Source organism: Channa argus, chromosome 24 (genome assembly GCF_033026475.1).
Source record: "Channa argus isolate prfri chromosome 24, Channa argus male v1.0, whole genome shotgun sequence".
Lineage (NCBI taxonomy): Eukaryota > Metazoa > Chordata > Actinopteri > Anabantiformes > Channidae > Channa > Channa argus.
In genome coordinates this window covers 9,880,048-9,895,909 of record NC_090220.1, presented here as the reverse complement: position 1 = coordinate 9,895,909, position 15,862 = coordinate 9,880,048, and the positions used below count along the sequence as shown (strand labels likewise).

Sequence of the window (15,862 nt, the reverse complement as noted above, 5' to 3'; positions counted from 1 at the left end):
TTCACATGCTCCATCCAGCCCAACCTGTCACTGCTCTGCTACAATCTACTGCACTCTAGCGCACTTGCCCAGCTTTCATGTAGTCATTGTTATGAAATTCTAATAAATAAGAATGCTTATAAAAACAATAATCATTAGAAGAAAACTTTGACATTCTCTAATTGTGTTTCTCTGAATTAGGCTTCAACAGCACCTAACCATACAAAGATACAGTGTGTTTTGTATATATTTGGAGAATATGCTAAAGGCTTCTCTGGGTGCTGACACAGATCTGGCACTGGGCTCAGTCAGCCAACCCAGACAGGAGAAACAGCCATGCTGTTTGTTGCTTCCTTGTTGAAATATTCAGCTCAACATAAGCTGTAGCTGGAGAATCAAGAAGGTTGTTTTTTCCTAGATTAGATATTTTTACAACAACAGATTGTGCTGCATCCGGGCAACAACATCAGATAGGATACATGGCACAGTGCTAACAATTTGTAATAGTTTTATCTGGGCATTTACAATGGCAGAGAGAGAGGGATGGTGATAATGATGGAAAGACAGCAGGGAGGACTGGATGTTTTAAATAAAACCAATGGATAATGGTCTATTTCATGTCTTTAACTGCAGTAAGAGTCTAGCTAGAGAAACACATTGGCTGATACACAGATGACACAGAAGTCTGACAAGCTGATGTGCAAGGTCAGTGTAAAAATGCTAAATTAGATGGCTGAGACAAAGTGTAACAATCTTAAAACAGATACGAAGCTCAAGGAAGAGTTCTCAGTGCAGCAACAGAGATGTATAGCAGAATATACAGGAATCCATCAGGTAAGTTATACAATTAAGGTAAGTATTACTAAACAAGATAAAATAGAGCAAGAACTTTATTTTAACAAAGAACAGACTAAATAACTTTAACATGGAGCAAGGTTAGTACTTTGCAGTATTTTTTTAAATGGTGAAACATTATCTGAAATCACCTCTCCTTTTCCCAAAACCTAAACTTTAAGCAAATTTTACAAGTAATTGAGTAAAATGTATTTTATCTATACTCAAAACCAAACACCACTGTCAAATGAAACCCAAGCCCCTCTCCAGGAGTTTGGTTAGCTACAGTAGGACAAGCATTGCACTAGGACAGTAAATACACTGGAGAATTAAATTTTGAATTTTTTTGTTTCAGATGTAGCTGATTATCTGTCATTCCTAAATTAAGTCTACTGAGTTTGTCTGTTTTTATAATGGTAAGAACTGTAGCTAGAAAGTTTTGTTCGGGTCCTTCTGTACAAGATTAAAAAGATCAGACCCTATGTGTATATGCTATCGAACTCCTCCTGCAGGCACTGCTCATATCTCGTCTTGACCACTGCAATGCCCAGCTGAACGTCCTCCAGATGATCCAACATGTAGCATAGTGTCTTATTTATGATGAGACAAAAAGGACATGTCACACCAGTGTTCAGATCTGCGCTGGCTTCCAGTAGATGCCACCATCTGATTTAAAGCTCTGGTCTCACCTACAGAGTGAGTCAGTCAGTGAGTGAGTCAGAACTAAACACACTCAGAAACATCTGAAGGTGCATTTATTCTCAATCTAATCAAATTGAGTAGTCAAACTGAGTAGACAGCAAGCTTATTATTGGTACATAATCACAAAAAACAGATAAGAAACTGTTCATCATGCTCATGTGTCATTCGGATTGAAAGGCACAGTGTCATGATCTGACCCTCACATTAACTTCCTGTTCAGGACTTTTATTTTGTACCCCTTTTCTCCACTTCCTGTTCCCAGTTAGTTTCCCCACCTTTACCACTAGTCAATGTTTGCAATGGTTTCACCTGTTCCCCTGCGTTTTGAAACCCAGCTCTCCCCTTTGTTCTGTGTCAGATCATTGTCTTTGTTTTCTGTGCAACACCCTGTCTCCAAGTTTACCTGTCTCGTGGTTTTTGGACTCCTGATTATGTTGGTTTCTGTAGTCTGTGTCTTGGTCTGAGGTTAGGTTTGGTTTGCATTCGTTGTCCTAGTTACTTTTTCTGTGCTCGTCTTCTGTTGTTGACAATTCCTTGTTTCCGTGTTCATGGATTGTCTCTCTAATGATTTCACCTTGATGTTTTAGTTTTAGGTTCTATTCCCTTATCAAGTTCCTTAGTTTCTTTAGCCTTTGTTCACGTTTAGGTCCTAGTTTTCCTGTGTTGATATTAAGGTTCATGTTTTTGTTTCACGGCCCCTAGTAATGTTTGCCTTCTGGTTTTTAGTGTCTACAACTCAGCTTATTTTTTGCCTCACCTATTTAGTCCATTTTACTTTTACTTCTGCTTATTTAGTTTATCCACTCAACCTTTGTTTTGTTTAGTCCCGCAATGTATGTATGTGTGTCCCTACGGCAGAGTTAATTTCTAGTGTTTTCTAGTCTAGTCGTGGAGTGTATTTGTGGTACTAGTTCTTATTGTCTTCATTTATAATTATTAATAAAACCCATCTTCTCACAAAACCCCTCTCACCTTGTTGCTCTTGACCTGACACACTGAGAGGAGGATGTTCCAGATCGGAGGGATCAATTTAGAATGAAACGATAAAAAAAAGTTTAAAACTTCATTGACTTGCCATGCCCAATGACGATCTCAACTTTCAGAACCATTTTTTTCAGCTTTATTTGATTTAATAATTACATTTATGTTGTGATAAAGTATGACAAGCAGCTGATTTGTTGGAATTTCACCGCTCACACAACATACAGCAGAGCTTTGTTTGAAGTTTAGGTTTTATTGTCAACCCCCCGTAACAAAATATGGGGTAATCCTCCAAATGTTTTTTAGAGAATTTTTTTCTTTAAAAAAAGACAAGTGAGCAAGTTTTAAATGCAAGCCAAGGTGACATATTTGCAGAATGCACAACTGTTCACACTTTGTACATTTCAGGTAAATATAATTAGTTTTAGAACATATTTGGGGAGTGTAGCCCCAATGCAGTGGGCGCATGTAGAAATGAAAGCTTTTGCTGTCATATTCCATAAAACTGGCTTATTAAATGATCACTTATAACTATCTAGCATTATTAATAAATTAAAATGTATTCCAATTATTATATCACAATAACATAAATTAGACTTTATTTCAAGAATTTGAGCTTTTGGCTCATATAATCACAATTAGTGAAAGCTTTTCCCATTTCCTTTTTTACAGTAGATTTTCCTTCATTCTGTCAAGTTTTACATACACATCTTTCACTGAAGTCCTCTAAGAACTAAGTGCTTTTGCCAGGAGATTGTACGCTGTCATTCTGTTCAGCCACTGCAACTGAATGCTGAGATATTAAAGCAGTATCCCAATTGTGTGGATTGAAGCTGCATGACAAATGATCACATGCAGATTGATGTTTAGTCTGCCATGTGGTTGAAAAAAAAACAACATACAAAAAATCCTGCTTTATTTCTACACTAATGCACATTGTACAGATGTGTTAACATTCACCTAAATCAACATTTAGCTAAAGTGTCTACATGCACAAACATCTTGTCACATCGGTTGTGTCCCCTCGCTTAACATTGGGACCTGTAGAGGAGTGTCTGCGCTGAGTTGGTTTCAGGTGGTCAGTTGAAGGCTGGATTGTGTCCTCCAGACAGGGTACTGACAGGAGGAGCACTCTTGCCTTTGAGGAGGGTGAGGGAGAAGATGAAGAAACAAACACTCATGACCCCCAGGATGATCACGCCTGAGATGAGCACGCTTGTCACTGTGTTTGTCTGAAACACCGGAGCTTTCAGATGGGCTAAAGCAGTACAAGCACAAAAACACAAGCACATTTGATTTCTATTACTCTTTCAATACACATGCCTAAATTCTCCATGCATATTGATAAAATGTTTTAATGTCAAATTTAGATTTTTTTCAGCTAAGTTACAACAATAACAGAAAATGATTTAGTCATCAGCAAGAGCAGAAATCCACCGGCATCAAGATTCAACAGCCAGGTTAGAAACAATCCATAACAGCAAAGTTGCTGTTTCTCCACTGACATTAGAGACAAGTAGAGCAGAATCAAACCAAAAGACTTGCTTCATTCGGAATACAGAAACAACTTCTGCTCTATTTCTCAACAAAACGAAAAAATGTGTTTTGTGCTCACACTTCATCTAAATGTAAAACAGTGACTCTTGCTCTTTCCACCAGTATGAATGCAATAGCTTTTAGTCCTCCTTAAATTAGTTTTGTGTGGTTAATTAACGAACTGAAAGAGAGACTGAGGGAAAAGCACTTCATATTAACCATCATGCATCAAACATTACAGGCTATTAATTGAGTAAAAGAATTCTAGAAATGTATCTGAAGGCTTTTACTAACTTAGTTAGTTAACTTGCACCCTTTTCATATCAATGAAAGACAATATACAATAACAAACATGTCCTTTACCACAATTAACAGAATTTGAAGGCTTACCCAGTTGAGAGTTGTTGGTTGTTGTTTCATCTGGGAAAAAAGGGCAAAGGTTAAAGGGCACTCAGGGTAACAGCAATACCTTTCATTCAGTACAGCACAGTTACTTCACTGTCTAATGGAATGCTGTTCATCAGTGAGTTAGCACGACGCCTTGAGTTGCCATCTGACTAAGTTATGCTGTCAAGTCCTCACCATTAGTCAACTAGTCACAATTAAGTGTCTTTTCATTCATCTATTCTTCAAATCATGCAGATTATAACATCTTGTGGATCTGCTAGACACCACAAGCATTTTAGAATTACTGCTGCTTGTGGTGCTGTACGTTCTGGATGATGTTTAAGGTTGCAAGAAGAGACAGTTCTTCAGACAGTAACAGTGCTGTATGTTGAATGACATCCAGATAGTTTGTGGCAAATAGACTGGTAAGAGAAGCTTTACCACTCCGAGTGATGATTGGCCCTGCAGTCAGGATGGCATTTCCAGAGGCACTGTTTGATTCCTTTTTCTCTGAAACGTCTCTCTTTTTTCTGCTCCCACAGATCTGTGAATAAAGGCAAACAGATACGGTGGCACAATGAAATCTCACCCTTTAACTTCTGCCTTTTATAAACAGTGATTGTGGCTCATTCTGATTAGGACCAATTATTTTACAATATATTTTAACTGTATTATTCCCTATTTTTCTACTCCATAAATTATTTATATTTAATTATTTATTTATTCAAAAAGTGAGATTGTAATGAGGAAGAGTATAGTGTCCAAAAAGAAACCCACAGAAATCCAAACCCACAGGGTGGATATTGAATATTGGTGGTGAAGTTTTTTTAGGTTTAGTCATTAAAGTCTCTATTTGAAGACTTTATTGGTGGTGGACGGGATATTCAAAGTACCAAAAGAATGATTTAATCAGTGTTTGTAATTTCTCAAGTCTGTTTTAAACAATAGGCAGGTGTCCACATGAACTGTGAAACAGGTTTGGTTGCAGTAGTAGAACTTAAATAAATCAGTTTATTTGCTCCAAAGTTACAGTCTTTTAGAACATAATTTGTTATTCTTAGTACATATTCTTTCTGTTTGCCTGGACAGTACTCCTGTGCTGCACTATGGTTGAAGGCTAGTCAAACAAAACTAAACCTGTTCCACTGTTGCTAGCTTGTCAAATTGGAGCTAATGTTTACATGTCGAAATGTTTTGAATGCTAAATCTTGATCTGCAAAACATAAAAAAGACATTGCAAACTGGGATGAAAAAACTGATGCTGCAGAGATACTGCTAAAAAGCTATAGCTAAGCAGATTTGCTGGAATTGCAGCAGTAAGTGTAGTACGTAGGTATAATGGGAAAGGCATGAAGGGCAAAAACGTGTCAACATAGAAAGCTGTTGAAATGAGCTTTCTCTGCTGACATAGAAAGCACAATTCATGTTATTCTAAAACTTAAGCTTGAGTTTAAGTGTATGGAGAGCTGAGTTGTCAGTCAAGTGCCTTTGCTGGAATTTGCACTGCATAAAAAATGTCACATTTGTGGCTCTGTGAATTAGTGCAAATAACACTAACGTGAAAATGGCAGAGGTTTCAGTCCAATTAACCCTAAAATCAAAATCTCGCATGCTTGACCACCCATGGGGGCTTTTAGTTAAAAAACTCCAAAACCTCCTACTGAGCTCCCATTACTGAAAGTTTGTGTGCTTCAGCATGGACACAAAAAATGTAAATCTCAGTCATTAATGATTAAAATGTGTCTGTGACATACTAGGTCTCTGTTGAAAGTCCTTGTTTGTCTGTGTCTATGTGCGCTTACACTGCTCAAATTGGAGATGAGAGACGGAGACAAAACAAGACAAATAATGTAGTACTTCCAATGCAAATCTTTTAAGGGTTCACCTTTTGTATTTACTGTATATGGAGTATGTGGTATGGCGTTCACAGAGATCACAAGAACACTCTAACCATCTGATCCAATCAAATTTTATGTGCCCACTTGCAGACAGAGATTACCACAGTGATGGCAACAGCTTGGTTTTCTCTGAGATAGACACGTTAAGCTGAGGCACCTCTAAAGCCCTTTTTTTTACTCAAAGAGTGTAATTCCTAACTTTGTGATTTTGTGAACTCTTGTGAACTTTGTCTAAAATTAAAACAGAATGAATTAGAAAAGTGTGTTCATCAGTTCCTACATGAAATTCTTAGTTATGTGCATCTGATTGTAACAACAGGTCGGCACATCAGGTAACTAGCATGTTTGTGCCTGTAGGTGGACTAGATTTTAAATGGTCAATAGTGACTAATTTGTCTAGATCACCTAGTTAAATTGTTTACAACATCTGCCATAATCTCTCATTTCCCAGCCTGTTGATGTGTCTGGGTTGTTAGGGTCTAGCTGTCGCCTTATGAGACCACATGATAAGAAATGATAAGATAAATGAAACTGCAGTGGTCATCTGGGAAATTAAATGTCATCCTGGTGAACACGGAGAATCATCTACTCAGAAGTATGTCTTGTATGTATGTAGAAGTATGTCACAGCCTTTGTAACTTACAATCTCTTTATCAGGTCACTTTAAGAAGAAAAGTTTTTAGAATAAGGAAGTTCACTAAACCTAATTACATATTGGAAGTTTGGTTTTACTGATGGTAAAGTCATGGTGTAATTTATTTAAAACCTACCAAAAGCTTTTTACTTCTGTTCTGAACAAACAGTGTAAACATCACTAACTTCTGTTAATCACAGATCTCTCTGTACTAATCCAAGGGAAAAATCCTATTTTTAAGGGAACCAGGGAGATGGATCTTCTGTGTTGCCTACAAAAATACATCATCCCTCATGGGACTCTAGATATATGACCCTGTATCCTGCACTCTGTGTGTGATGGCAGACACTCTGTCCTGAATCTTTTGCTTTAGCAGTAGTGTAGTCAGCTCAGTATAGTATAGTCAGCTTACACTACTGCTGAATATGTGTATTAGTGCGTCTGAAAACTGAGCAGGTGATACTGGAACACATGCCTTCCTCATGAAATAAAGCTAAAGATGGATTTGAGTGAGAAACTGAAAAAATATGTTTTTAAAATCTTATCCTTATTTGTCAAGTGTTGAAATGTTCTGTGCGAATCTCACTGGCATGAGCATCGGACAGTCATCTGCTCGACATAGTTTGGTCACACAGTGCAGGAAGACAGTGGACATCTTCTGGTTCTTGTGCTTGACAAAGCGAAATACTTCGAAGGCAAAGCGGCCCATTTGGCTCTTTCCATTCTCAAAGACAGTGGTCTGGGGGTCTTTTTCACAGCTGGCTCAGGGAGGGAAAATTAGAACGTATTATCAAAATGAAGAGCAAGAGATTCAAATCTCAAACAAACTGAGCAAACGTTTTCAAATTTAATTTACCTGAAAAAAAGATCATAGCGGAGGTCATCGTTTGGGTTTCCAGAGGGTGTGGTGTAACAGTAGTCCATTAGAACGTTCCATCTATTCAGTAGGAATTAGTGATTAGTGAGTGTTGGCCACCTTTTGGTGTGTGTGTGTGTGTGATTGTGAGTGTAAACAAACATCTATTGTCATTTGGAAGTGGGAAATAAACTGCTCTGTATTACCTGAAAGTTCTCGGTATAATACGCAACCATCTGAGCCATGTATCTCCCTGAAGGGTCTTTACACTGTTACAACTGTCCTGGTTCTGTCATATTTAGAGTGGCCATTTATTGATTCTTTATTGTAATCATAGAGAAACATAATTTGAGTGGTATCTGTTCAACATGGATTTGAGTTTAGTTAGATTGTATTGGGTTCTATTTACTGTAAACAATCAGCCAGACTCACCCAAAAATGGGTATAGTCTTTTTGTTACCACCCTCACTTCAGGCAAAGTCACTTCCCCCACCCACTATCAGCACCACAGGGGATCTTTGTCTTGTGTTCTAATGACCACAAGACAAACATCAAGAATTTTTCAAACCTTTCACATGGTGCAGTCCTACAGGTTTCATACATGCCATTCAGAAACATTTCTGTATTTTAATTAAACTAAACCATTAAAAAGCCTGAAGACAGAGTATATTGGACAACAAAAGTCATAATATTAACCCACTAACCTGTGGCTGAGGGGCCAAATATAGTTTCAGTATAAAGTGCACATACAGTGACCTGTTCAGACTGAATGGTTAGATGTTAACTGAATACCTTCTGTCGAGGTTACTGGCTTTTACTGCGGCAAACACCCGTGTCTTCAGGGTCAGTCCTGCCATGGGGATGGACAACTGCTGGATGTACGATGAGTCCTGTGCATACATCATAAAAGCATTTGCAGCACACTTGTAAGATTTGCTGCTGGCTTCCTTTACCAAACTTTGTGAATCCGAGCATAAAGTATTTATCCTCTGGCTTCCATAGAAATTAATTTGCTGCATGAAATGCTGTCTAAACCATTGGTGTCTTCCTCATCTTGTACAGAAATCAGTGGAGTTACAGGTGTGTAAAAAGTACAGATTTAATTTAGCTGCAAAGTTTCTTATGTTATTTAATGCATGCTGGGTAAATATAGTTTTGTCTTCAGTGCAACAGCCTAAACTCCCCTGTGGAGCAGAATGCACTGACTTGAACTTACATTGTAAAGCAGCAGGTTCAATGTGCTGATGAAAGAACCAGTACTGTCCTTCACAGAGATGGCAGCCGCTGATCTTCAAGAAAGATAAAAATTAAAACTCAAAGCTAAATTAAAGCTATGAAAACAGTTTAAGGTTTTAAAAATTGTTCATACAAGAGGTCACACAAAGGCACTTTAAGCACCAGTGGTGGATAAAGTACTTAAAAAATACTTAATTACTTGAGTATGTAATTTTTTTTCTCTGTACTTGTCTGTGGACCAGTGCTGCTTCATGTTTGTGGGGACATTAACTAATTAATGGCAATAGACATAAATGATAGGTTAAAAGATCTAAAGCTTTTTTCACTTTTTTCACTACTCACTTTGAGTACTGCTCATATTTCAAATAATTCTTTGAAATAAGACCAGGACAGCAGAGCCTGACACTTTGCCTGTCTCTCTAGTGATTATAAAAAAACAAACAAAGAGAAGAAGTGGTTTATCATGAAATGTGTAAAGTAGCATAATTGTAATGTGTAAAGCAACTTTGATCAGAAATGTAGTGGGCTAAAAAGACATTTGATAAATAATAGATATTTGTGCTTAGATGTAGAGTAGAAGTCTATTAAATTAAATCTACTTAAGTACAGATATGTGAAAAATGCACTTAAGTACATGAACAAAGTACTTGTACTTCTTTACTTTCCACCAGTGTTAAACATGTATAAAGCAAGATAGAGTGAAAATGAAGATCGGGAACATCAATCGTTTTAAGTGTGAATCATGTTGATTAAACTCTTTTTTCACCACATTTGTTGTGGTTCAGTGTAGATGGACAAAATGTTGTGTTGTGTATCTTAAGAGAAAAAATAACAGAAATGTGTTGCAGTGTATTACTTACTGGTCACTTCATTAGGTACATCTGTACAGTCTAATCCACTAAACAAGAAACTGAACACTAACTTTTTTACAAAGACTGTGCTTTTTCTTATATTGTGCAGTAAGCTGTTTGTATGTAGTTGTTAGAACATTTGTAACATCACATGTATCATCACATGTTAGACCGATCAATTTAAAATTTTTAAAGATAATAGCACCAGTGTTTTATTAATGGCTTGCTGCCCCTTTGCAGTACCTTGTACTTTCAAACAAAGTAAACTTACGAAGCCAGTTGTGTGTTATTGACCAGGTATTCCAGTGGGTAACTGCAGCTGAACTTGTACAGCAGACCTGGCAGGTAGCTGATGATGGTAGGGGGATCCGGTGTGTCGATGTACCCAGATATGTTACCAATCTGTACGAGGGAGAGGTTCCCATAAGCGTTGGGTCCTTGAGCCGTGGAGACCTGCAGGGAAGAACATTAGCGTGGGTAAATCTTCTCCTTCAGGCTCACTCACCAACTACTCACCAACATTATTTTAGTGTGGACATGGGGGTTCATGCAACAAACAACAATGAGCAAACGAATGCATTTCAGTTGTGTCTGTCTCTTGTTAAAATGCTACCTGCTAGTATAATATCGACATTTTGTGCAATGATTTACTACATATATCTCCTTATTGCTAATACAAATTTCATTTCAAATGTCGTCATCAGCTTATTATAAAAAATGAAAACGCAAATAGTTTTAAATTTTTTAGGTCTTTAAAATTCTTATACAATGTGTCCTTAACCTTTTCCTGTTTTTAATTAATGTTGGTCTGTTTTACGTTTTAGTTATATGTTTATACCTACAGTATAAAGTGTTATAAAGTGCCTTTGGGAATTTAAGACTTAGACTAATACCATGGCATACATGACCTATAAAGCAGATTCAAAGTTATTTAATCACACAGTTTTTGTAGGTTTTTGTAGGAAGCATCCCTAATGTTTGCCTCATTTCTAAAGGACAGCACAAACCTATTTTATCCACTCTGTTTAAATTAGCTTAATGACATTTACTTCAAGTTGTTGGCAGGTCTTAGTGACCATTACAACAACATTACCCACCTAACAGTCAAAGCACAAAGTCTAACTTCAGCATCAGTGATGCTGTAATACAACCATATTTTTCTTACCACCAGTGAATTGCCACAGGACTCCAGTGCTGCTAGACTGATACTAAAGATTACGACAGTGGGAAAGGTGTTGTTGTTAACAAATCCACGGCAGTGGGCATCTCCATGGCGACCATTAAGGGCAAGGTCAGCATCGGTGTAGCCAGAGAAGAGGACAGGACAAAAATTGATTTTGAGGGTGAGGGTCTGCACACCACAGTACACACTGATATCTCTTTCAGCTGAAAGACACACACAGGTAGACAGATGCTTACAAGCACAAGAAATTGTCCTAAAGTCATATTTCATATATTTCAAATAAACTAAACATTTGTTTAAACAGAGAAGTGGTAATAAATCAAATTAAGATTTTAAACGCCTCAGGCATTTTTATTAAAAAGTGACTTTTAGAAGGTGCAGATTAAAGTCCTCATGTTACAATAGGTTATGATCTGGTGTGACAACATAACAATAATTTCTGTAATACGTCCTTATGTAGTGGAAAATAATTAAGTGGAAATAATCACAGTTATTTTCCATTATTTTTCATTAAATCATTTGGATACAAAATATGTGCCTACTATCTTACTTGTAAGTCACTTTTGATAAAGGTGTTTATCAAATGACTAAATGTAAATGTCCTTTTTTATGAGTTCCTCACCAGGGAAGCGACTGTGAAAGTTCGTGTCACAGTTGTATCCATTGAACTGAGCTCCACCTGATAAGGCCTTAACACACAGTAAAATAATCAACAATATATGTTCCATTTCAGCACCTGAAACAGAGCAAAAATTTAAAGTAAGGAACCCATTGTACCCAGCTACTTGGACACTCCTGAAAATATAACCTTTAAAGGTGCCGGAAATGAAATCCATCATATATTTAATTATTAATATTAAGAAACACCTCTGTGTGCTAACTTCACAGAGGAAGATTCCCCCAAAAGATTTCAGTTATCTGTTAACAGTTCTGACTTCAGAGGGTCTTTCATATGGCTGTGAAACAGATTTAAAGCAGACAAATGTCACACTGAATTATCACTGGACACCTGCAGTGTTGGCATCTAAGTTTTAGGAATGTGATGCTGCACAGTGTGTCATTTTAACTTATAAATGCTTATCTCTATGCGCTTATCTCATTGTCTTGTAAAAACATCTTGTGACACAATCACTGTCAATCATACTGTCACTCCAGAGGAACGAGCTCAATTCAAGGAGTAATTGTAATTGTTTGTAGTTAGCATCTCGACAACATAAGTTTAAAAACTACACTGCTGCTCAATGATACGTAGAAACACTCACCCTGGTTCCTAGAAGCCAGCGAGTCAGCGGTTGTCCATAAGCCTGGGACAGACGATGGAATGGTCCGCACAGCATCCCTACCTGACAACTAGAAACAGGAATCAGGAGCAGGAGGGAAAAAGGGAGTGCACACATAAGAGATTCATTATTTGAACATGTCAACAAAAAAGGGCTGTCGAGAGTGAACATGGGAAAGTCCATCAAATCTGAATGTGTTATACAAATCCTTTCACGTCCGCAGAAACATGAGCAGGTTTTGAAGTTTCCCACTCATATCCTTTCGGCCCAATCTGGCTCTGTCACTGCTCACAAATGGTTTGACGCCGCATGAGGTCCAGTGGCAGTGGGGGGGGGAATTATCTTGTCATCGCTCCAGTGGCCCTGGCGTGCTGACTGAGCTGTTCCTTTCTCCCCAGGCCGGCCAGGGAGTGCAGAGCCCACCAAACAGGCATTTGGCCCAGGGAATCCACACTTTTCATGCATTGTGTGCAGCGGCCCTCAGTCAGCACAGCAGCAGGTGACCTGCCTGGTGGAACTGCAAGCTGCTGCCAGCCTCCTACCTGACCCCAGACTTTGAATCCTGGCCGCACTACTCCTACCATGAAGACAGCAAAGCAACAGAAAGCACAGTTTATTGGGTTTCAATGGATTAGGCTGTCCTGGCTGTCCTATCTTCCATATGGACAGCCATATATGCCATGGGAGAAGCACACAGGGATCCTGTGAATATGGAATATGAGATTCAAGCAAACTTCTCATTTTAGGTCCAATGGAAAACAAAAGCCACTCTTTTTTCATTTCTCTCTTCTGATCTATTGAATTTGCCCGGCATGCAGTTTTTTTCTCTGCATAGAGGTCTCCTTTCAGCAGCATGCTATTTCACACTAGATTTAAAAAGGTGTGCTGGTACTGCAATCTCTCCTGTAGTGCATCACTGTTAATAATGGTTTGCATCTTGTTTTTTTATGAACAACGGGAAACATTTCACTGCCAAGACCTGAAAGAAAAGAGTTGTGCTTGCCTCCACTCTCTGCATTAGTGGTCTTTCTGCCTGTAGCTGCTGAACAATTGCAATACAACCACTGCTACCAATTTCCTTTTATAAAGGACTGTGAGATGTACTTAGGCTCCTTCATTGCTCTGATACCCACTAAAGGGCTTTCTAGCAAAATGTGCACTTTGAGTAGAGAAATGGCAGGCGTCATGCATCAAGGAACTTTGCTGATGCAGATAAACTGTGCATTTCATTATGAACACCTTGGTTAAAACTGGTACACCACTTTCACTGCCATCTAGTATCTCAATTAGCCATTTCATCACACTACATACCCAAATTAGTTGGTCTTATCATTTTAGGTCCTAAAACATGGCAAACATAGAGGTTCAAGACTTTTCCTCACAGTATTCAGATGTTTCAGGACATAGAAAAAAACGTTCTCTTGGCAAAAACATAATTAGAATTTACAGAGGTTACTGAAAGCATTAGCTAGTGATCAAGGATTATGATGTCCTACCAACATTATTTAAATCTTCTTCTTTTGGCTGTTCCCTTTCAGGGTTTGCCACAGTACACACATATATATATAAAAGTCAGGATAATGTGTAAAATGCAAATAAAAAAACAATGCAATGATTTGCAAATATCATGAATATACACTGTAGATGGTGTGATCTTGAGTCCTCCTGCACTAAGGATATGGGTGATTCTTCTAACTTACTTTGCATGTCAATCTTAGACCGTATAGCCCCTTTACAAAAGAGACCAGATCCATTGACCAGGAAGCAACCATGCATTAAAGAGAACATACGAAATTGTAAACGTACATACTTGTAGAAGGGCTGAGCGTAAATGGAAGAAATCTGGTCTTACAGTACTTTTTATTATAATGAAAGGAAACGCATTACGTTTCAATAGGATGGTGAAGGATGCCAGAGCTTCTTACTACTCACAACTCATCTATGCCAATCGCCAGAATTTTTACTGTATGGTGCTATGCAGTGTTAGACTGCCAAGACCCATACATGCTTATCATATGGAACAAATCACTGAGTACTGGTTGTGTCTCTGATTATTTCAAAGTTGCCTGGATACAACCCAATTTTAAAGAAACCTGATCTTGGTACTTCTATCCTGAACAGCTACCGCCCCATATCCAAATTGCCATTTATATCTGAAATTCTAGAAAAATTGGTCACACAGCAGTTACTGACAGTTTTGGAAACAAATAACAGTTTCGAAAAGTTCAGATCGTGTTTTCGCAAAAACCTCAGCACAGAGACAGCTCATCTACGTGTGACAAATCACCTTCTAATTAATGCTGACTCTGGCTTGTGCTCTATTCTAGTTCTGTTGGCTTTAAGTGCTGCATTTGACACAGTAGATCATAATATTCTGTTGGATAGACTCAGGCACTGGGTGGATATATCAGGCACAGCATTAAACTGGTTTGCTTCATATTTGTCAAATAGGAAATCATGTGTCTCCATGGACAATTACATGTCTACCCCCTCCCTCCCTGAGTATGGTGATCCCTAAGGGTTGATACTTGGCCCAATTCTTTTTTCAATCTACATGCTTCCACTGGGTGATGTTATACACAGACATAATATTTAATTTCACTGTTATGCCAATGACACTCAGCTGTCTCTCGCTATTACTCTTAAAGACCTTGGTAGGCTGAGTTCTCTACAAGATTGTATGTCCGATAGAAACTGGATGTCCTTAAATTTTCTTAATTAAATGTTCTTAAATTTTTAAGCATCACATCACTAAACTAGTCCAGTCATGCTTTTATCATCTTAGGAACATCAACATTGTTATTATTATTATTATCTTCAAAGTCTTTGCCCTTTTATGTTGGGGATATTTTTCTGAAAATGTTCCACAATTTTTAGACACAGCTTGTTGCAGATTGCTGAACCTCTGCCCATCTTTACATTCCAGAGGCTCTGCCTCTCTGAAATGCTCATTTTCTACCCAGTCATGTTACTGTTGCCAATTAATCTATTTAGTTTTCATTAGTTTTTTTTTATTTGCAGCAATTACTTTTCCAACCATTTGTTCCTTCTGTTACAACATTTTTGAAATGTGTTGTTACCGTCAAAATCAAAATGTGCTAATATTTTCCATGTCTCAGTTTCAGCATCTGATATGTTGTTTATGTTCTATTGTGAATAATATATGATACAAACCATTGCATTTTTTTTTAAATTGGGGAGAGAGAGAGCAAATGTAAGATATGTCATTTCAAATCCATCAGATAAAATGTGTGGCATTTTAAGCCTGCACATTGTGAAGTAGATTCAGATTCAGATTCTTTATAGATACATGTTAGTATACAATACTGAGAAAGAATAAAATTACGAAGACCTAAAAGAGTGAGGTGTGTTAGCTTCTGCTCACTGCAGTAGTGTTATTTCTGCCTGCAGCTGCTAAACAGTTGCAATAAAACTGCCACGAATTTCCTTTTATAAAGGACTGATAAATCTCATAAAGAGAGCCCTGTTGCTCACCACAGGCAAA

At 37.8% G+C, this 15,862-nt stretch overlaps 1 protein-coding gene across 1 annotated transcript; it reads right to left on the bottom strand.

Moving 5' to 3' along the window:
* Positions 1-3,395: 3,395 nt before the first annotated feature.
* Positions 3,396-12,454, bottom strand: zpld1a (zona pellucida-like domain containing 1a). The gene is made up of 11 exons (XM_067494886.1): positions 12,340-12,454; positions 11,700-11,813; positions 11,060-11,280; positions 10,166-10,347; positions 9,024-9,096; positions 8,600-8,697; positions 7,808-7,888; positions 7,538-7,709; positions 4,861-4,963; positions 4,423-4,452; positions 3,396-3,754 (listed from the first exon to the last, which is right to left on the bottom strand). The coding sequence occupies exons 2-11, from the start codon at positions 11,803-11,805 to the stop codon at positions 3,576-3,578; spliced, it is 1,245 nt and encodes a 414-aa protein (XP_067350987.1). The 5' UTR covers positions 11,806-11,813; positions 12,340-12,454; the 3' UTR covers positions 3,396-3,575.
* Positions 12,455-15,862: the final 3,408 nt, after the last annotated feature.

Excerpts from the sequence above, each read along its gene's own strand:
- zpld1a (XM_067494886.1), bottom strand. The coding sequence starts at position 11,805 with ATGGAACATATATTGTTGATTATTTTACTGTGTGTTAAGGCCTTATCA. Across the intron at positions 7,889-8,599 it reads GCCAGTAACCTCGACAGAAG|ATGGAACGTTCTAATGGACT; the intron begins GTATTCAGTTAA and ends CCTACTGAATAG. Across the intron at positions 4,964-7,537 it reads ACTGTCCGATGCTCATGCCA|ATCTGTGGGAGCAGAAAAAA; the intron begins GTGAGATTCGCA and ends CTTTATTCACAG.